This window comes from Carex rostrata, chromosome 7 (assembly GCF_964058835.1).
Source record: "Carex rostrata chromosome 7, lpCarRost1.2, whole genome shotgun sequence".
NCBI lineage: Eukaryota > Viridiplantae > Streptophyta > Magnoliopsida > Poales > Cyperaceae > Carex > Carex rostrata.
In genome coordinates, this window is record NC_135924.1 from 8,665,124 (window position 1) to 8,687,550 (window position 22,427).

The following is a 22,427-nucleotide window of genomic DNA, read 5'->3' on the forward strand; positions in this document are numbered from 1 at the left end:
ATAACATAACACACATATCTCAAAGCAGATCAAACAATGATCGAGTCCTTTGAAGCAAAGTAGATTCAATGAACATTAAGTTCAAATTGTCAGAGCAACTTGCTCCACGGTGAAATATTGCACTTGCCACGTGAAAAATAAGCTCAAATCTCACGGCTGTTACTTTCTGAAAAGGAAAACAAATGACAATACAACCTGATCCACAAATTTTCTTCCCACCACAGAGCAGCAAAAGAATTCCGAACTCTTGACAATTTCCTTCTAAAGTCCAAACGGGGCTCATCACTGGTAGTTTGGTTTATAGCATAGATCAACAGAGCACTCCAATTAAATCGCAGATATAATTGTGCCACGTCACCCAACTATTTATCCGATGTGACCTCCGCAACTATTACTTGTCATTAGAGCATTGTACTAAGACAAAATTTTAAAACATTAAATATCCACTCACGCGTTTTGCGGGTGACTTAAAAATTACAATTATTCCATAGCAATAAAATATATTAGGCATTTGGGATTATTTCGAAGAAGACATGCGAACGAGTCAAGCAGATTCCTCATTAAATTAATGGAATCCATAAACAAATCACTCAAACTTTAAAATGTCGGAGTGCCACATCCACTTTTGATGTTATCAGAGTTGGTTTACTATGTATTTTGTGCTCGACCAGTTCTCTTTCACAGAAGATCTTTTTGTTTGCTAACCAGACGCTTAAGCGATCTCGAAGATTTGGTTTAGGTTGAGTAATCTTTTTGTTGATATCATATTTATACTTTTCTTTTGGTTTGATAGAGACAGAGATAGACTTGGATACGAATTTTCAAATGAAAACTATTTTATATATGCACGAGGAAGAATAATTCAGTTCCCGGCTAGTGGCAACGTTTTATATATGATGTCTTGTTGCCCCGTGCCAAAACAATTTTGGATGCAGATGTTAATCCTCCTGGGTAAGGACATCAGAATATATCAGATTGAACTAAAATCCAATATGCAATCAACTCTTATTCAGGTGAAAAATATCTCAATTGATAAATAACTGGGCTTTTATTTGTTCTCCAATAAATCATTAGCTGCCCACCGTTGAATAGCAGGACTAACTTATCGCGGACTCTTAAGAAAAATAACAATTACTTGCACAATCACTCTGAAAAAAGAATAATTACCTAGTTACAAAAACCTATTTAGAGAAGAGGCAATCTCTACCAGTAAGACTTTATCGGGCATAAGTCCTCTACGGCTGCATTTAATGGCCCTCTTATAGGTCGCAATTTTATCTCATATAGTTTCGGCCACAATTTTCCTGTGACTGAAATAGGTGAGAAAAATGATAAGTGAACACCTTTGACCTAGTGAAACATTTAGTTTTCATAAAAAAATTAAATGTTTGAAAACAGAACTAGTGCTGATTCAGTGCCAACTGGTATAACTTGGCATTCAGATAAAACTAAGGCACTAAGCCAACTCGTTTAGTCTCATGCTCTTTCTTTGTTCTTATTTTCAGAAATTAGAAAAAAGGAACCTTACAGAAAAGAGAAAAGGTTCAACTTACCAAATAACCGATTCTTTTCCTTGTCCCATGCTATGCCATTCAAACATTCAAAACCCTAACATAAGTCATAATAAATGTCAATCACATAATGAGAGAACATCAAAAAGTTATTACGCTGTAATATTCAAATTAGATAAACAAAGGATCTTACCTGATATCCTGACTTCAGGAGGCCTTCCCTGCAATGTGAGCAATAGATTTATGTCAATATGACCACAATAAATTTCACCTACATAAAAGTGTAATAAAAAGATAGGTACAGAAGATTTACTTGCAGCCTTTTTTTTTTTTTACCTAAGTTCATGGAGAAGAATCCAACCTACTACTCGACCATCTTTCTGAGATATTCGAGCTATGCAATCTGTCTACATGTAAACAGAAATAACAATTTGACATTTACTTCAAAATCTTAAAGAACACGAAAGAGGAAATTAGAAAATAGAAAAATAAACTATATATAACCATCCAGATGTTTGCCCAGATTTCACCATTTATGTATTCCAGCTCATTGAGATTAATAATTTCGCGATCATGATATTGCACCGTTACTCTTTTCAACGCTGTACATGAAGAGAGATTAATTAGTAACCAAAACTTTTAACAAAATCCATTAAAAAAAATAATAATAAATAACCTTGAAAAGTCAAAGGATCAAGATGATACAATGATGAACTGCCATCACTGCCATATAAAATCTCCCCATCAGTTGCCAGACCCCATCCATCACGCATTTCATGTGTAAATTTCTCATTCTGCAAAGGAATATTAAATATGCATGAGAAAAGTAATTTTAAATTCATAACCCTACTAAATATATTGATGGAATACCAAAAACTTCAGTATACAGAATGGCAATTATTACTACACGCTGGTACCAAACAACGACCATGGTAACACTGACAGATGCCCTTTACATAGTTTTATGCAGGGAAACTGTTGTTCAAGGCTGAAAAATCCCAACCAGCAGATTACCAAATATTAAAATGACAAACCAAACAAGAAAGGTAATAATTTGAGTCTAATTGTTAAGTAAACAGGTCTGAACTTTCCATTCTGGTGGTGCAAATTCAGAATTTTACATAAACATTATACATTAATTCAAAAAGAACTGAAAATTGGACCAAGTACTGACTTTGGCGAAGTTGTATCTAGAAAGGTAATAATTTGAGTCTCATTGGTAAGTAAACAGGTCCGAACTTTCCATTCTGGGTGGTGCAAATTCAGAATTTTTCATAAACATTACAAATTAATTCAACAGGATTTAAAATTGGACCAAGTACTAACTTTGGTGAAGTTATATCGATCATATACAACGCCTTCATTTTTCAACCACAGTACTTGATACAACCTACCAAAACAAGTAACAACAATTAGCATAAAAGACAAACACATCAGACAATAATTAACAGAATAACTACAAAATTTGGTAGAGACCTTTCACCTAATAGTGTCAGGCCTTCTCCAAATAAAGATCCATCCATTTGGAACTGAGCTTGGACCTAATTTCAGAAACAATTGCCAGAACACCAGAATTCACAATTCAATTCTTTCAATTTGATCAATACTCATCTATCTAATATATGTGATGATTAACAGAAGGCACTAACAATTCAGCAGAAAAAAGTTTACCTTTCCAGATTGAAGATGAACCTCTCGAAGGGATGACTAGAATTAAGAAAGATAAAAATTAACAAGTAAATTATCTCCTCAGAAGAGACGCCAGCATATTAAATCTGATTCAAATTATGGATAAGCAGCATTGTCAAAACCCAAGTTCAAACATACCCTTTTGTAGAGACCAGTGGACTCAATGAGAGTGTCATTCCCTGCATACAACAGACCCTATGAAGAAACAAAGAAACAAAAAATTTAGCAGTAAACTAACCAGCTAAAGAACAATAAACAAACGGAAAACTAAATAACTAATCAGTACCTGAGTGAAGGCGTTAGGGTCATGGGGGTACTCATTCACCACATCGAAAGTGTAGAAGAGATGGTGCTGCGAGGAGGTGTTAAATGCACGCCACGTGGAGTAGAGGAGGAGGAGAATACATAGGAGGAAGATCACAGAGGCGGGTCGATTGCGACGGAGGCGGGATAGTAGAGAAGGCGATCTGGATCGGGAGAAGGATAGAGACGGAGAGGCCATGGATGCGGGTTGGGGATTGATCCGACGCCTGTGGCTCCGCTTTGAGGAAGCAGGCATGGGCATGCTCTGCTCGTGATTCTTTTTGTGGGGCTGTCGGATTTGGAGGTCTGCGTAGTGGGACCAACAGAGAGAGATGGGGTGGGAGCCGCGGGAGGGTTTAGTTTTTAGTAGCTGATTAAGACGGAGAAGAAAAGGGATCAGTTAAAACTTAATAAAGACGAAGAGGGAAGAGTTAGTACTTAGTACTCAGTAGTGAGTCCGTATCCGCCCAGGTACCTGAGGTGCAATTTATAAAACTGGACGGTCTAGATTAATTCCATCCAGGCTAAACTCAATCTGGTAGCTGTTGAGGCTAAGGGGGCCTGCTTTGAGATTGGTGCCAAGTGAAATTAATGGTCCAGATTCAGATCTTGCACCTCAGGTACCTGGGGTGATGCGGATTCCTCAGGAGTAAGGGTCGAGCAGTAATTGTGTTGGGCCTAAATGGGCCGGAGTTATAATTTTTAATAATTACTCGAGGTGATAACGGACCTAGTTTCCTTGGTCACACCGAGAAGAAATTATGCATTCTTTTCCGATTGTGGTATGTGGAGTTCGGCCCATATTCAGAAGAGGAAATTATGCATTCTTGCAAAGCCATCAAAAAAATGATTAATGCTTTAATAGCACTCAAATTATGCATCATATGTATGATGATGAATCCATGCGGATTTTATTGACCAACTAAAATTCTTGAATTGTCTAGCATGACGTATGCTCCAACATATATTTGTTCTTTTATTATCCAATTTTGGAAATATTATGCTCTAGCTTATAACTTGCCAACCAAATTGGTTTTTATTGCTCTATTTTAGTAAATGAATTGTGCGCAAGGTGTACTTCTAAATTCATTTGAACTGCACAACCTTACACTTATCTGCCAGAACAACACCGTTCCAAGGAAGTTTAGTCAGAAAAAGTAGAACTCCGTTAGACTATAAATACTCTGTGTAGTTACAACCATCTCCATCTCCATCTCAAAAACAACAACAGATACATTAACATATATTCTTTCAGTGAATATTTCTCCTTGCTAAACAATTAAAATGAAGGCTGTTTGCATGGTGCCTCTTCTGCTTGCTCTCTTTGTGCTCTGCGCTGGTATATACTTATCTTGCTTATATTATAATTTTAAGGATGATCTTGGAATTAGAATAAGAGCATTGACTAATAATCTTACCTAATATTTTAGGTTGTTTGAGCCTACGGTCTATCTGTATTTTAATTAAAAAAAGTACTATTATAAAATATTGACACATATTAGAGTCTTCCTAAGAATTTTTCCTTTAATATCTTTAGACTATTACAATTGAGGACATCTAAATATTAAATATTAATAGAGGTTGAGTGCCACAAAAATAGCATGTTTACCTATTGAAGCTCTTTGACAATTACATTTCTTGTGTCTTGTCCAAATTCACCATATTTGCATTTTGACCCATTGAAATTGACTATTTCCTAATTAAAAAAATATCAGTTCTACCGGGTCATAAAATCTTCTATTATGGATATACTTAACTTTTCCCTTGGAAAATTCAATTTTTTTTTCTGTTCAATAAACTAGGTCTGACAACCTCAAGGGAGCTGCATCTTGTGTCAAGACCAAATTATGTAAATTTGAATTGCAGCAAGTACATAAATCACACTCCATGCAATAGTGAAACTGTGAATGATCTGAGTAGATGCCGTTTAGATTGCATCGGAGCAGTTGGTCCTAAATTCCTCGCTGAATGCTTACCTGATGGTTGCAAGTGCCATTTTGTCTGTGGTGACATTGAGTGATGCATGTGCACAGTGCACATATTAACTATTAACATATGAGGTTCTCCTTTTTAAATCACAATTCATCTTGAGACTTCTCAATGATGTAATTTAGATAAACATTGCAAGATACAAGTAATAAGTGTCACTGTTTTTTCTTATTTGTAATTTGAAAATTGTGTGTATTCCTGAGCAAAATAAGGAAATATTAAACGCATCAAATTAATGGAGTTTCTATCCGGTACCACAGAGGGGCTTACTTTCTGTACATTTCATTTTCTAAATGATCACGAATCACGAGATAAGTTGATTCTTTTTCATTATTCAGGCATAATCGAGTCTGCATTTTCCTCATATCCCCTAGATTTATGCCATATATGGCAACTAAAACCTCATTTTTATCTATCATCAAAAGCATAAGCACAATGGAAGTTTCAGGTTCTCACAAAGAATACAAAAAGAACACGGGAACATATATGTTCATCCTTGCACAACAGTTTAAGCTCATATCTAGTGCTGGTACATGTCCAGTACCTATACTCCTCACCTTATCTATCTGGCGCCAATTCCATATTACAAGCTAGGAATAGTCTCGTGTATCAATCTTTCAATTAATCATGGCCTGAAGCACCAACCCAATTGTTTTATACTGACATAAACACGTCCTTGCTCTCCCCTTCAATTTACTAATAGCAGTCAACATGTAGAAGCTGTACTGTTGCTCAAATGATCACATTTCTGTAAAAATATATAATCATTTTCTTTGGGTACTCTCAGAAGTTGATTGATGCCTTGCACATTGCCATATCATTTGGAGATGATTGATCCCATCTTCAAATTTGAACCATTTAGAGCGACATTTCCCTTTTTGTAGTTAAGAAATATGTCTTTTTTTCCGAATTGCATTTTTCCATGATAATATTCTAATGTTGTCAATCTTTTCGAAACCATGCTTAGGATTTTAGAAATAGTCGCAAGACCACTGTTTCAAAGCACTAATCTGCCTTCAAGAGACAAAACTCTGTTTTTTCATACAATAATTTCTCCTAGCACAAACGGATCTCTGTCAGAGGCTAATTCTGTTTTTATATAGAAAAACATCAAAGAACAAAATTACCATGCATACTGAAAATATTAAAATCCTAAAACTACATCAAGGCAAATCCCTTAAACGAACAGAAATTCCGAAATAAATTTACTGTTTAAAACACTTTTCTTATTGATTTAGCTCGACTAATGTCATGGAAATTTACTAGTCTTTCGAAATTAAAAATTTATTGTTTCAATATTTTGGTACACATAATAATTTATTGTCCTAAATAAAAATAGTCTTAATGGTATTCTGCAACTTTTATTTGTTTGAATTAATTAATTAAAACAAGGTGACTAAAACAAACAAGAAAGGGCCGGGCAATCGGTTTTGTCAATTTGATTTTATCATTTAATCCTGTTATTATCGGTTACACCTGGTACAAATTGAGTAAATATATTTTGTATGCTTTCGAAAAGTAATAGAAGTCTGTTCCTTGCCTTATTATCATTTCATATCAAATGTGGCTGAACCATCGAATCGATTATTTGTTAATTTGTAATGCTTTTGGCATCAATATTACAGTTCAGAGTACGTCTTCATGGAACTTGCATTGATCGGTTCTCCATTTAGCATTAACAACAACAGTAGAAGACATGACAAAAAAGTTTCTCGTAGACATTATCTGGGTAAAATAGTACGTTTGGCTCGTGCAAGGAATAGCTCAAGAATAGCGATTTTTGGATTAGTGATTGAGAATAGTGCTAACCCAAGAGATTCAAGAATAGCACTAACTTTGGCTATTCCGGATTTGTAGAAATGTTGTTTGGATTGTATGTTAGGAATAGCAAAGGCCAGCGGGTGCTAAATCGCTATTCTTGCGGGTGCTAAATCGCTAACCCAACGTTTTCACGGAATAGCGGAATAGAGCTAATCCGGAGCTATTCTTAATCTTCGTTTCACGTTTGGATGACCCTCTTCTGAGAATAGCTCTATTCTTTGAGCATCCAAACGCACCCAAGTAGAGGATGCATTCAGCATTAACAACAACAGTAGAAGACGTGACAAAAAAAGCATTACATTTGTTGGAAAGACAACAGGAGGGATGGGTTTAGGGGTGTCAATGGGTACGGTACGGGTCGGGTGGAGACATTTTCATACCCATACCCATTAAAATTGATCTTACCCATACCCTATCCATACCCATTAAAATTTAATCTTACCCTACCCTACCCTTACCCATTAATATTATCGGGTAACGAAACGGTAGCGGGTGAATAACGGATAATATTAGTATAATAATTAATTTTATTATATTTTACAAATTAAATATCAAAAACTCATTCATTTTAACACATATATAATTGCATTTCTAATAAAAAATAAAATAAATGTGCAATCAATTCCAACTAAATTATTTTTATAAAGAATAAAAATTCAAAAACACGAATATACATTTAAGTGGGTTAGAAATTGAATTAAATATACATTTAAATGTGTTGGAAATTGAATTGAATATATATTTGGATTTTATAATTACCCTATAGGGTAACGGGTACGAAATAGTCATTACTCATACCCGTACCCATTTATTTAACGAAAAAAAATTCTTACACATACCCATACCCAATAAGCTAACGAAAAAAAAATCTTACCCATACCCGCCTTATCGAATACGATATGGGTCGGGTAAACGGCTGAAAAGGTACCATTGACACCCCTAGATGGGTTGGCGCTAAATTATGGGATTCTTAGGTGACTACATCTCGCTAAATTGGCGTTCGGATGACAACACTTTACGAAATAAAAGACCTCAATGAGAATTTTTTATGTCAACAGTTTAAGATACAAATACTATATCCTTACGAGCATTTTCTATGTCAACACTTTATTATATCAAATAAAAGCCCTCAATCCCCTACCAAAAAATGGGAAAAAGAGAAACTGAGATGTTAACAACCAAACAAGAGGATGTTCACAAAGACGAAAGTAACAAGTTAACAACCACACTACTAACATCCACAACTCAAACATATGAACACTAGACAGACCACTTTACCCAATCCGCAAAACATAAAAAACACACACACATGACGAAAAGCTAGTACCGATTTAACAAAAAAAACATGTTTCCAAGTCCTAGATAATAAACAATAAACTCCCCACGGGTAGTCAATTTGCTCAGTCGACCTCCTCCATTTTGCTCTCCTCCTGACCATCCTCCTCTAATGGAGGCATATCAGTATCATCAGCAGCTGCGTCATCCTCCTCAATGTTCAGACCAAGCTTCAACATCCTGTGAATCCTACCTGCAAACATGTTCGGGTCCTCCAAGCTGAATCCTGAGGTGAGAAGGGCAGTCTCAAACAGGAGTAACACCAAATCCTTCACTGATTTGTCATTCTTGTCTGCCTCAGCTCTCTTTCTCAGTTCCTCCATTATCCCATTTTCAGGGTTGATTTCCATTGTCTTCTTGCTCGACATGTAGGCACCCATGCTGGTGTCGCGCAATGCCTGAGCCTTCATGATTCTCTCCATATTGGCCGACCAGCCATACTCACCAGTAACCAGGCAGCATGGAGAATCCACAATGCGGTCAGATACCACCACCTTCTCGACCCTGTCTCCTAGTATTTCCTTAATGGTCTTGCAAAGGTTCTCAAATGCAGCCTTCTTCTCCTCTTTCTTTTTTTTCTCTTCCTCGGTTTCCTCAAGTTTGAGGCCTTCTTTGGTAGCAGAGACTAGCTTGTGTCCGTCGTACTCCTTCAATTGCCCTACTGCATACTCATCAATAGCATCCACCATGAAGAGCACCTCATATCCCCTCTTCTTGAGCTTTTCCAAGAAAGGAGAGTTCTCAACTGCCTTCTTGCTCTCACCAGTGATGTAGTAGATATCTTTCTGGCCCTCCTTCATTCTGGTCACATAGTCTTTCAGGCTCGTCAGCTCATCACCGCTTTTTGTGGAGTGATAGCGCAAGAGGTCAGCCAGCTTGGCACGGTTCTGGCTGTCTTCATGGATACCCAATTTCAGGTTCTTTGAAAAGGCCTCATAGAATTTGGTGTAATCCTCCTTGTTCTCTGCAATTTCAGAGAACATCTCAAGGCATTTCTTGACCAGGTTCTTTCGGATCACCTTCAGGATCTTGTTCTGTTGAAGCATCTCTCGCGAGATGTTGAGCGGAAGGTCATCCGAATCCACCACACCTACAAGAAAACAGAAGTTCATGTCAAATATGTCTAAAAGGAAGCTTAGCAGCAAAGTTCATATCGAACTAGCAGAAATCCTTCTGTATAAGATGCAATAAAGTAACGGAGTGTAGCCAATAGCTCAACTGCAGAGCTTTCTAAGCATCACAAGTATAAATAAATAAATTGAACAACAACATTCAAATAAAAACTAATAAAATACCTTTAACAAAGCTGAGATACTCCGGCATGAGCTCCTCACAGTTATCCATGATAAACACCCTCCTAACATACAATTTAATGTTATTCTGCTTCTTCCTGGTATCGAAGAGATCAAACGGGGCACGCCTTGGAACAAACAAGATGGCCTTGAACTCAAGCTGTCCTTCAACTGAGAAGTGCTTCACAGCCAAGTGATCCTCCCAGTCATTTGTCAGACTCTTGTAGAAAGAGGCATATTCTTCCTTGGTGATTTCCTCAGGCTTGCGCAGCCAGATCGGCTTTTGCTTGTTGATTAGGGTCCACTCGTGCGACACCTCCTTGACCTTTTTCTTTTTTGGCTCCTTTTCCTTTTCCTCATCAACCTCCTCAATGTTGCCTTCTTCTTCCTTCTTAGCCTCTTCTTCATCATCATCGTCATCAATTTCTTTCTCTGTAGTCTTCTCCGTCCAGAGGTAAATCGGGTAGGAGATGAATTCTGAGTGTTTCTTCACCAGATCCTTCAGCCTTCTCTCCTCCAGATATTCAAGCTAAGCAAAGACAACAACATGCAAGTGTGAACAGATCCACATCAAAAGGAAAGAAGAACCCATAGATATTAAATTCAATAAGAGCTATACAAATAGAGAAACACTAAAACTTGACATTCATGAGCACTACAGAATTAAATATCAAGTACGAATTTTAGTTTATAGTTTCCAGGGTCAAATGTCCCATAATTCTGTTGAATTTGCAGACAAGTAAACACAAAATGAAGAAAAAATAAAGATTTCAGCTGCAATTCACACCTGGGGTTTTGGTTTCAGTTCATGCAACTGTGACATAACAAGTATGACTTTAAATAAAAGAATTTCAAAGTGGATAATCTTTGCTCATATTCCAACTAATTGATGTTCATGCCCACAATAACAAACTGCATAGATCCAACAGTTCCTACACAATATCATGCATAGAAACTATAATCAGGATGGAACAACTTACTTGATCCTCTTTCAGGTACAGAGTGATTTTTGTGCCTCGTCCAAGCTGCTCACCAGTTGTATCATGAGTCACAGTGAATGAACCACCTGCCTGCGACTCCCAAATGTATTGCTCATCATCATTGTGCTTGGTTGTGACCACAACCTTCTCGGCAACCAGGTACGAGGAGTAGAAACCAACACCAAATTGACCAATCATGCTGACATCAGCACCAGCTTGAAGTGCCTCCATGAACTCCTTTGTGCCCGACCTTGCAATTGTACCCAGGTTGTTTACCAAATCTGTCATGCAAGTTAAAAAAGTGTCAGAAAGCTCATTTGAGAACCGAGAATTTTGTTTAAGGCATGAATTGAACATATACGACATAATTAACTTTGACTGTGCACGTAACAAAACACGGATTCACCGAGCATCAGAACAGTTTGGTTCTGTAGCGGTCATGGTTTGGGTCCCGTTGATGAAGCTTTGGAAGGGTTAGAGCACATGGGCTTAAGCTTTAGGGTTTGTCTAATGGCTCTGAGCTTTTTGAATACGTTATTTCACATGCGTTTAGGCCCAAATATTTCATTAACCTTTTGGCATTGCACTTTGCATCATAGCATATCCTCCTTTTATGGGGATAATGGATATATTCATCGGTACATCCTGTTATGGTACTGGTGTAAGCTTGTACAAAGTTAATTTGTTTCAATTGTAAGATCAAAATTTCAAATTTAAGTTTAAAAAAAATACTTACCAGCTTTGGTCATACCAATGCCGCTGTCAATAATGGATAAAGTCTTGTTCTCCTTGTCAGGCACCAAGCGAATAAACAGCTCTGGTTGTGCATCTAGCTTGCTCTTGTCAGTCAAACTCTCATACCTTATTTTGTCCAATGCCTTCAAGATTTTAGACAGAAAATAATCCCAATCAGTACTCATACCTTGCAATGCAATAAATTAGAATAACAAACAAGCAATTAAAAGGAAGGAATGGAAGAAACATACATCAGAGGAATTGCTAATAAGCTCCCGAAGGAAAATCTCCTTGTTCGAGTAAAAGGTGTTGATGATCAAGCTCAGCAACTGGTTGATCTCCGCCTGGAAGGCGAAGGTCTCGGTTTCTCCCATCTGCACATTCGCCATTGATGATCAATCAAGAGTCGAACAGAAAAGAAATGAGAACGCCTGTATTGGAACCTGATGATCGAATGAATGCAAGAATCAACAAAGCACAGAAAGAAAGTTTTTTGTTCGTTTTTTTCGATTGACGGGGACTAGTGGGAGAGGAGAGCCGTATTTATACAAGGGAGACGAAGAGGTTCTAGTCACTTCCTTTCCCCCCAAAAGACGGTTTCTTTGTTTTGGTAATAACCGAAGATTGGAGGGGTTCGAGAGAATTCTCCAGGTTTCTTGGTATATGGAGGGATTTCCAGAGAATTCTAGCATTCTCGCAGGAGCTAAAAATGCGCTTCAGTTATGTCGATTTTTTTATTAATAGAAAAATAAATAAATAAATATTCTAATAGAGGTATATTTTTGTGAAATTTCAGAATATAAAAAGAACGTGATAAAATTAAACACTGTACTTACTAATTAACTAAAAAAATATTCAATTCTAATACATAGATTATTTATTAGTTATTATATATTTATTATTATTAAATTTTATTTAATTTGGAAGAACAACGAAAGTAAAAATAAACATCATATCTTTAGATGTACATCAATGATTTTATTATTAGTATATGTATTTTGGTCATATTTTGTTTGAATATGTTTAGTATAAGAAGTATAAAATAAATTTTACTATATTACAATTTTGTTTAACAAATTGAACATGGTTAGTTTATTCTTACTATATTATTAAAGTATTGGAAAAAAAATTCAAAATAACACCAATTGAAAAAAAAAATCTGCAATAAAATCATAAGATTATTATCGCAATGGAGTTTTTTTTTGTTTCAAATAATGTTGAGAAAAATCAAGAATGGACTCTTTTATTAATTAATTTATGTTGAGGTAAAAGATTAATTATTTCTAGCATAACATATTTATGTCGATTTGATGTAATTTTTATATTACCTTGTAGCATTTATGTTGAGATTATTTTTCAAACACTATATATTGTTTTCTTAATATGGTCATATAATATGTTATTATGTAATTTAATAATTCATTTTAGTCTTATTTCTAAAATTCGATACAAATTATTAATGAGTTTGACTAATATAACATCAGTGTCATTTTAGCCTATATAACATCAACTCTAAAACCTATCAAATCGACTTTGAACAACTAATCCAAATCATTCAAACCGATTTACATTATGAGTGATGCGTTTACATACAATTTTTTATATATTTTCGAGTTATTTTAGTATCAAATCAAGAGGTAAAAATATTGAAAAATGAATGCATTAAAATTGACTTAAAACTCACACATTTGACCGCTTGACTTATACTAAATAAATTCGAAAAGTTATAAATTTTGCATGTAAATGTACAACTAATGAAGTAAATCGGTTTGAACGGTTTGGATTCACCGTTTGAAGTCGATTTGATAGGTTTTAGAGTTGGTGTTATATAGGTTGAAATGACACTGATGTTATACTAGTCAAACTCATTATTAATTAATATCATATACAAATGATTAAGATTAATCTTTGTCCAACAAAAATCACATAAGAAACAAATAAGAAATCACATACAAATGATTATGATTAAGACCAAAGCTATTAAAATAATAAGATTCTTTCTGCTAGAAAAATGCATTTGAGGAAGCATTTAGCATTCTTCACAAAAAGAGAAAACATTACTAAAAAGCACCACACTTGTTGGAAAAAACAACAGGAGGGATGGGTGGGCGTCAAATTATGGGATATTTGTGACATTTTTAGCGTGTTGGAAATATAACTGGATTGCATTACAGTCAGTGGCGTAGTCAGAATTTTCATCAGGGATAGGCAAAATAAATTATTATTATATTTCAAAATAGATAGATAAAAGACTACCAAAATTGTAACAACTTGGTCAATTTCACTAATCGAGAGCTTTGACTCAATCAAGAATAGACAAAACTCAAATCCAAACCAACTATATACAAACTTGATATCGTATTTCAAAATTCAGGGGTAGGCAACTGCCTACCCCTGGATATAGGTGGCTCCGCCACTGATTACAGTTAAGGAGCAGCAAGAATTTGTAATACAAAAGCTTTCATATATTTTATCACACTCATATGTGGGGGTAAAAACTCTGTGTATTTTATGCGATCTGTATTAAAAAAATTAAATATGGATATCTAATCTAAACTAGTACCGTGTCCGTGCGTTGCAAGAAGAAAAATTAATACAAAATGACATATTTTCACATAAAAAATTAGACTAAATAACAAATAACATTACTAAATAACATATTAAATAATATTTACACATAATTAACATTTCTTAAATTACATACATATTTTTGGTATTGTTGGTATATTTTCATACAAAAATCTCATACAAAATTACATATTAAATGAAAAATAACATTCCTTAAACAATATAAAAAAATAGAAAGAAATGAAGACAACCAATCAATTATATCAACCCAAAATTTCATCTTTTAATCACAGCTGTTGGCTGATCAAGACAACTACGTGCTTAATATAATAATGGAGATATCCGTGAAGATATTGATACATATATAATTTTACGTTTAAATTATCCGTATTTGAATAATAGATATATACCATATGGTTTAATATATATTTTGAAAGAATTGTGTTATTTAATATTCTAATTAGATAAATATTATGAACTTAGTATTTATTAATAATATATTTATATTTTTTTAATAAATATCCAATTCGTATCTTCTATATTCATCTAATAGCCAATATATCCAATCTATATTTGTATTCAAAAAATAAAACATAATATAGATGTGGCTTTGCCACTATCCACTCCGTTTTCATTCCTAAAGTCAGTCATATGTATATACATCCGCAACTGTATATAGCCCTTAGGTACTTGTGACATCCATTATATGATGATTTTATAGTGTATATATAGGAGATGGGCTATGGTGAGTTGCGAATTAAAACGCGTTTCTACTTCACGCCGTATTTTTATTTTGAAAGTCCAAACGACCGATCTGAACCGTTAAATGTTTAATCCATATTGAAATGTGCTTGGAGACCAAATTTTACATTTTTTAGAATTTTTTTTACTATTTATTAAGTATTTTTGAAAATTGGTGTTTTGCTGTGAACAGTAAAACAGTAAAATTTTCTGGACCATAGATCAGCAACTTTCAAAATTGCTTAATAAATAGTAAAAAAAATTCCAAAAAATGTCAAATTTGGTCTCCAAGCACATTTCAATATGGAGAACAAGATGAACGGTTCGGATCGACGTTTTGAACTTTAAAATCACAAAATATGAGCGTGAAGTAAAATAGTCGCTTTACTTCGCAACTCACTATAACCCATCTCATATATATAGATGCATCTTGGCCGAAATTTTTTTTTAGTTAACATTCTAATAATTCAAAATAAAACAACTACTGCTCAAAACTTTGAAATTTAAAAATTACCACCCACATATTCTACAGAAGAGAATCAAACCTGACTGGTATGTACTCTGAGAAAAAAACACCAATTTCGTGCTCTAACTGATAAAGGAAACCAATTTGAAGTCCTAATTGGAAGCACACCAGAAAATTATACTTTGATATTATGTTTTTATTATATTTTTACTGTATGTTTTACTTTTATTATCTATTGTATGTGCTGCTTTTATTATCTATCGTATCATTCTTAAAAATTTAACACACCATATGCCGAACATATGAAAATACATATAACATACAATATACATTTTTATTGGTTTAGTACAACATTTTAGTTAAAACTAGCTAATTTTTAATTTCTCTGTCTAATTCTAGTGAAAATAAAATTAAAGCAAACAAAATTCAAAATTCCAAAACAAAATCTAGAATTCCAAAACAAAATTCATAATTCTAAAATTTCAAAGCAAAACATAACAAAGCCAAAAGAAAAAAAAAATACACTTGGTGCACGCCCTGAAAAAAAACACTAAATTGGTGTCCCTCCCTAGCTAGAGCACCAAATTATGAACTTTAATTATAAAATTTTAGATGACGATTATTTAATTTCGAATTATTGAGTGCTAACTAAAAAAATTTCGGCTTCGACATGTACAAATTAGAATATTTCAGAATAAACCTATAACTACATACTATATATATTCTAAAACAATCTACAGAAAATTAAAGAATATTTTAATATACTCCATGATACTCTTCTGGGGAACTCTAGAATAATCTAAAGTATTTTACAATAATCTAGATTATTATACTCTTCTGTGAAACTCTTTAATTTTATAGTAGGTATTTTAGAGTAATCAAGAAATAATTTAATATGCTCCCATGTTAATGAGATTCGCGTGACGCCAAATTGTTTGGGACCCTGTCTCGCCATTACATTTGGCATCGGACGTGATTTTTTAGCATAATTTCATTTTCATAATTCATGTTTTTATAGTGCTAGTCTCGTGATATTTCATTTTTTAAATTATTAAGAAAACGACTTCAGTAAGATGCAATAGATATTTGGACAATGCATGATACTAACTTATCACATTTGGTTTTAATTTGAATTTGGATAATGCATGCATCTGTCTTATTTAAATATTAAAATCATCAACCAAGGGATAGAATAAAGACGAAACAGGACAAAAATAAAGCGAACAGCAAAAAAGCCAAATCTGATATCGCGGAAAACCATTCAGAAGAGGAGGTTTAGAACAACGAACGCTTATAGCAATATGTAATTAACAGACAGCTACACTTCTACATTCGAGAACAGTTTGGATCCGATGGGGACATCAACAAATCCAAAAACATGAACACTAGTCATCAAAAGGTCACCAATCACCCAATCCGCAAAACATCACACAAGACGCGCGCGCGCGCAAGACAAAACACAAATTTCTCATTTAACCAAACAAAGTTCCCGAGTCCCCTATATATCAAAAATAAAAACTCCCCATGGTCAATTTGCTCAGTCGACCTCCTCCATTTTGCTCTCCTCTTGACCCTCCTCCTCTAATGGAGGCATATCAGTATCATCAGCAGCTGCATCATCCTCCTCAATGTTCAGACCAAGCTTCAACATCCTGTGAATCCTACCTGCAAACATGTTCGGGTCCTCCAAGCTGAATCCTGAGGTGAGAAGGGCAGTCTCAAACAGGAGTAACACCAAATCCTTCACTGATTTGTCATTCTTGTCTGCCTCAGCTCTCTTTCTCAGTTCCTCCATTATCCCATTTTCAGGGTTGATTTCCATTGTCTTCTTGCTCGACATGTAGGCACCCATGCTGGTGTCGCGCAATGCCTGAGCCTTCATGATTCTCTCCATATTGGCCGACCAGCCATACTCACCAGTAACCAGGCAGCATGGAGAATCAACAATGCGGTCAGATACCACCACCTTCTCGACCCTGTCTCCTAGTATTTCCTTAATGGTCTTGCAAAGGTTCTCAAATGCAGCCTTCTTCTCCTCTTTCTTTTTTTTCTCTTCCTCGGTTTCCTCAAGTTTGAGGCCTTCTTTGGTAGCAGAGACTAACTTGTGTCCGTCGTACTCCTTCAATTGCCCTACTGCATACTCATCAATAGCATCCACCATGAAGAGCACCTCATATCCCCTCTTCTTGAGCTTTTCCAAGAAAGGAGAGTTCTCAACTGCCTTCTTGCTCTCACCAGTGATGTAGTAGATATCTTTCTGGCCCTCCTTCATTCTGGTCACATAGTCTTTCAGGCTCGTCAGCTCATCACCGCTCTTTGTGGAGTGATAGCGCAAGAGGTCAGCCAGCTTGGCACGGTTCTGGCTGTCTTCATGGATACCCAATTTCAGGTTCTTTGAAAAGGCCTCATAGAATTTGGTGTAATCCTCCTTGTTCTCTGCAATTTCAGAGAACATCTCAAGGCATTTCTTGACCAGGTTCTTTCGGATCACCTTCAGGATCTTGTTCTGTTGAAGCATCTCTCGCGAGATGTTGAGCGGAAGGTCATCCGAATCCACGACACCTGCAAGAAAACAGAAGTTCATGTCAAATATGTCTAAAAGGCAGCTTAGCAAAGTTCATATCGAACTAGCAGAAATCCTTCTGTATAAGATGCAATAGTAAGTAACGGAGTGTAGCCAATAGCTCAACTGCAGAGCTTTCTAAGCATCACAAGTAAAAATAAATAAATTGAACAACAACATTCAAATAAAAACTAATAAAATACCTTTAACAAAGCTGAGATACTCCGGCATGAGCTCCTCACAGTTATCCATGATAAACACCCTCCTAACGTACAATTTAATGTTATTCTGCTTCTTCCTGGTATCGAACAGGTCAAACGGGGCACGCCTTGGAACAAACAAGATGGCCTTGAACTCGAGCTGTCCTTCAACTGAGAAGTGCTTCACAGCCAAGTGATCCTCCCAGTCATTTGTCAGACTCTTGTAGAAAGAGGCATATTCTTCCTTGGTGATTTCCTCAGGCTTGCGCAGCCAGATCGGCTTTTGCTTGTTGATTAGGGTCCACTCGTGCGACACCTCCTTGACCTTTTTCTTTTTTGGCTCCTTTTCCTTTTCCTCATCAACCTCCTCAATGTTGCCTTCTTCTTCCTTCTTAGCCTCTTCTTCATCATCATTGTCATCAATTTCTTTCTCTGTAGTCTTCTCAGTCCAGAGGTAAATCGGGTAGGAGATGAATTCTGAGTGTTTCTTCACCAGATCCTTCAGCCTTCTCTCCTCCAAATATTCAAGCTAAGCAAAAACAACAACATGCAAGTGTGAATAGATCCACATCAAAAGGAAAGAAGAACCCATAGATAATAAATTCAATAAGAGCTATACAAATAGAGAAACACTAAAACTTGACATTCATGAGCACTACATAATAAAATATCAAGTACGAATTTTGGTTTATAGTTTCCAGGGTCAAATGTCCCATAATTCTGTTGAATTTGCAGACAAGTAAACACAAAATGAAGAGAGAGAAAAGATTTCAGCTGCAATTCACACCTGGGGTTTTGGTTTCAGTTCAGGCAACTGTGACATAACAAGTATGACTTTAAATAAAAGAATTTCAAAGTGGATAATCTTTGCTCATATTCCAACTAATTGATGTTCATGCCCACAATAACAAACTGCATGGATCCAACAGTTCCTAAACAATATCATGCATAGAAACTATAATCAGGACGGAACAACTTACTTGATCCTCTTTCAGGTACAGAGTGATTTTTGTGCCTCGTCCAAGCTGCTCACCAGTTGTATCATGAGTCACGGTGAATGAACCACCTGCATGTGACTCCCAAATGTATTGCTCATCATCATTGTGCTTGGTTGTGACCACAACCTTCTCGGCAACCAGGTACGAGGAGTAGAAGCCAACACCAAATTGACCAATCATGCTGACATCAGCACCAGCTTGAAGTGCCTCCATGAACTCCTTCGTGCCAGACCTTGCAATTGTACCCAGGTTGTTTACCAAATCTGTCGTGCAAGTTAAAAAATGTCAGAAAGATCATTTAAGAACCGAGAATTTTGTTTTAAGGCATGAATTGAACATATACGACATAATTAACTTTTGACTGTGCACGTAACAAAACACAGATTTACCGAGCATCAGAACAATTTGGTTCTGTAGCGATCATGGTTTGGGTCCCGTTGGTGAAGCTTTGGAAGGGTTAGAGCACATGGGCTTAAAGCTTTAGGGTTTATCTAATGGCTCTGAGCTTTTTTAATACGTTATTTCACATGGGTTTAGGCCCAAATATTTCATTAGTCTTTTGGCATTGCACTTTGCATCATAGCATATCCTCCTTTTATGGGGATCATGGATAGGGGTGAGTAAATCGCTCATAACTCGTGAGCCGCTCATAACTCGCTCATTAAAAGCTCGTCTAAACTCGCTCATTTATCCGCTCATTTAAACTCGCTCATTAACAACTCGCTCATTTATTTAATGAGCGAGCATGAGCATAACCCAACTCGCTCATAACTCGCTCATTAAGAATTTGCCACATCTAATCCCTGCCACATTTAATCCTATGTAATTATGTGTAACATCAACCTTGCCTCATTAAGATTGATAGATAGTGAGAATAGTTTCATATTTAATCCGATGTAATATACTAATATTCATAGTTTCATATTCATTTTTTTTTGTAAATCGGCAGAACCAAAATCTCCGCTTAAAGTCCAAAACAAGTAATAGTCATAACAACTCGCTCATTTAAATGAATTATGACAATTTGTTGAATTTTGTTATGCGTAGGCACACTATATAATTTTGTTATGAGTCATAAGTCATAATTCGTGAGCCGCTCATAACTCGCTCATTAAAAGCTCGCTCATTTACAACTCGCTCATTTATCCGCTCATTTAAACTCGCTCATTAACAACTCGCTCATTTACTTAATGAGCGAGCATGAGCATACCCTAACTCGCTCATGCTCGCTCATTAATCACCCCTAATCATGGATATTTTCATCGGTGCATCCTGTTATGGTACTGGTATAAGCTTGTACAAAGTTAATTTGTTCCAATTGTAAGATCAAAATTTCAAATTTCAAGTTCAAAAAAAAATACTTACCAGCTTTGGTCATACCAATGCCGCTGTCGATAATGGATAAAGTCTTGTTCTCCTTGTCAGGAACCAAGCGAATAAACAGCTCTGGTTGTGCATCTAGCTTGCTCTTGTCAGTCAAGCTCTCATATCTTATTTTGTCCAATGCCTTCAAGATTTTAGACAGAAAATAATCCCAATCAGTACTCATACCTTGCAATGCAATAAATTTGAATAACAAACAAGCAATTAAAAGGAAGGAATGGAAGAAACATACATCAGAGGAATTGCTAATAAGCTCCCGAAGGAAAATCTCCTTGTTCGAGTAAAAGGTGTTGATGATCAAGCTCAGCAACTGGTTGATCTCCGCCTGGAAGGCGAAGGTCTCGGTTTCTCCCATCTGCACATTCGCCATTGATCAATGGAAAAACAAGTAGAGACAATGATCGCACTTTGTTTGTAGTTTCGTTGGAGAGACTTTGAAGAGAGTTATACGCTTTTTTTTTCTTCTTTCCGATGAGAAGAGAAGAAAGAGGATCGGGCATTTATAGGAGGGAACAGGTTCTAGGCCCTTCTCTTTCCCGCTTCGGGCTGTTAAAATTAGTTCTTGGGTTTTTGGGAAGAGTGGAGTGGGTTCTAGAGAATTCTGCTGCCCTCGAAACGGTTAGTTCTCTGTTATCCTTCTATTGCAAAGATATACAATTATCTATCATTAGTAGAATTTCATGAGTACAACTATTTATTTTATTTGAGAATATTGCAGATCTTGAAATAAAAACTATTGGAAAAACAGAAAAATTATTATATGTCGTTTGATGACCTTTAAATGATTTGTAAAATTATACAATTTTAGTTTTTGTTAGATGAACAAAACATATAGGCATGATTTAAATGAACACGGCATTTAAATGATTTGTAAAATTATACAAATTTAGTTTTTGTTAGATGAACAAAACATATAGGCGTGATTTAAATGAACACGGCACATACATATAAGATTCTTACAATATAAATGAAATTTCAAATATTATAATTTTAAAAAATAAATAAAAATAGGTCCCGAGATTTTAGGTGTTTTTCGATTTTGTCAAGTTCCTAATAAGAGCTAGGGTTTATTGTTAGGGTCCAGAAGCTTCCTGCTATTTCTACTGTAATTTTGAACCGGGTTCTTATTAAGGTCTAGGGATCTGCTGTGGATTGTAATATATGGGCTTTCGTGTTGCATCTAAACCTATTTTGCTAGTTGTAATTTTGAAATCTCCATTCTTATATTAAGTATGTAGATATCTTGATCGGTCAATGGTTATAATTAATAGATAAAATTTTGGATTGAATATAACCCTTCAATCAAATAGTCTACTATTTTATTGTATGTACTTTTGTAAGTTTATTTATGTGTAGAAGTCTAAATTTATTTAGACACGTACTCGTCGCAAAATTTTTGAGTTGGTCCTAATTTTTTTTCTATTTTTTAAATATCATTTAAGGAATTTTTAATTTCATTTTTGGATTGATTGATCATATATGTTTTCTTTTAATATTTGTATCATTTACAAAATGTTATTTGTCATTTAAATGAAGGGTATGGATGTAGAAAGAGAAAGAATATTTTTTTTGCCTTAAACAATGTAGAGGTATTGTATTAACCAATTGCCTTTGAAAACTGATCAATTAGAAAATTAGTATTTTTCTTAAACAAATTGCATTTTTTTAATGGATGCTTTACAAATTCAAAATAAATCTAAAAGGAGTTTTACTAGAAAATACTTTGTGAGAATATGTAGAAAATAACATGTCAGGGGAAGAGTTTTAATAGAAAATGCTTTGTGAGGATATGTAGCAAATAACATGTCTGGAGGAAGCACTGCACATTGTAGGTTTAAAATTCCCTTGAAAAT

At 35.3% G+C, this 22,427-nt stretch overlaps 3 protein-coding genes across 7 annotated transcripts; all 3 read right to left on the reverse strand.

Moving 5' to 3' along the window:
- Window positions 1-1,023: 1,023 nt before the first annotated feature.
- Window positions 1,024-3,904, reverse strand: QC (glutaminyl cyclase). 4 transcript variants are annotated; one of them, XM_078305344.1, is made up of 11 exons: window positions 3,487-3,904; window positions 3,339-3,395; window positions 3,183-3,218; window positions 2,988-3,052; window positions 2,838-2,901; window positions 2,188-2,305; window positions 2,016-2,113; window positions 1,848-1,918; window positions 1,705-1,732; window positions 1,554-1,608; window positions 1,024-1,310 (listed from the first exon to the last, which is right to left on the reverse strand). In XM_078305344.1, the coding sequence occupies exons 1-11, from the start codon at window positions 3,763-3,765 to the stop codon at window positions 1,204-1,206; spliced, it is 978 nt and encodes a 325-aa protein (XP_078161470.1). In that variant the 5' UTR covers window positions 3,766-3,904; the 3' UTR covers window positions 1,024-1,203. The 4 variants fall into 4 exon arrangements, with proteins under 4 accessions (XP_078161470.1, XP_078161471.1, XP_078161472.1 ...); XM_078305345.1 differs by having other exon boundaries at window positions 1,024-1,350; XM_078305346.1 differs by lacking the exon at window positions 2,988-3,052 and having other exon boundaries at window positions 3,339-3,379.
- A 4,629-nt stretch (window positions 3,905-8,533) lies between these two features.
- LOC144556939 (heat shock protein 83) lies at window positions 8,534-12,250 on the reverse strand. The gene is made up of 5 exons (XM_078305448.1): window positions 11,907-12,250; window positions 11,657-11,798; window positions 10,921-11,201; window positions 9,944-10,469; window positions 8,534-9,738 (listed from the first exon to the last, which is right to left on the reverse strand). Exons 1-5 carry the CDS (start codon window positions 12,042-12,044, stop codon window positions 8,714-8,716), a joined length of 2,112 nt encoding a protein of 703 aa, XP_078161574.1. The 5' UTR covers window positions 12,045-12,250; the 3' UTR covers window positions 8,534-8,713.
- A 4,668-nt stretch (window positions 12,251-16,918) lies between these two features.
- On the reverse strand, window positions 16,919-21,107 carry LOC144557222 (heat shock protein 83-like). Of its 2 annotated transcripts, XM_078305765.1 has the most exons (5): window positions 20,807-21,107; window positions 20,557-20,698; window positions 19,174-19,454; window positions 18,197-18,722; window positions 16,920-17,992 (listed from the first exon to the last, which is right to left on the reverse strand). In XM_078305765.1, the coding sequence occupies exons 1-5, from the start codon at window positions 20,942-20,944 to the stop codon at window positions 16,968-16,970; spliced, it is 2,112 nt and encodes a 703-aa protein (XP_078161891.1). In that variant the 5' UTR covers window positions 20,945-21,107; the 3' UTR covers window positions 16,920-16,967. The 2 variants fall into 2 exon arrangements, with proteins under 2 accessions (XP_078161890.1, XP_078161891.1); XM_078305764.1 differs by having other exon boundaries at window positions 16,919-17,992; window positions 20,557-21,047.
- Between the last annotated feature and the right edge of the window lie 1,320 nt (window positions 21,108-22,427).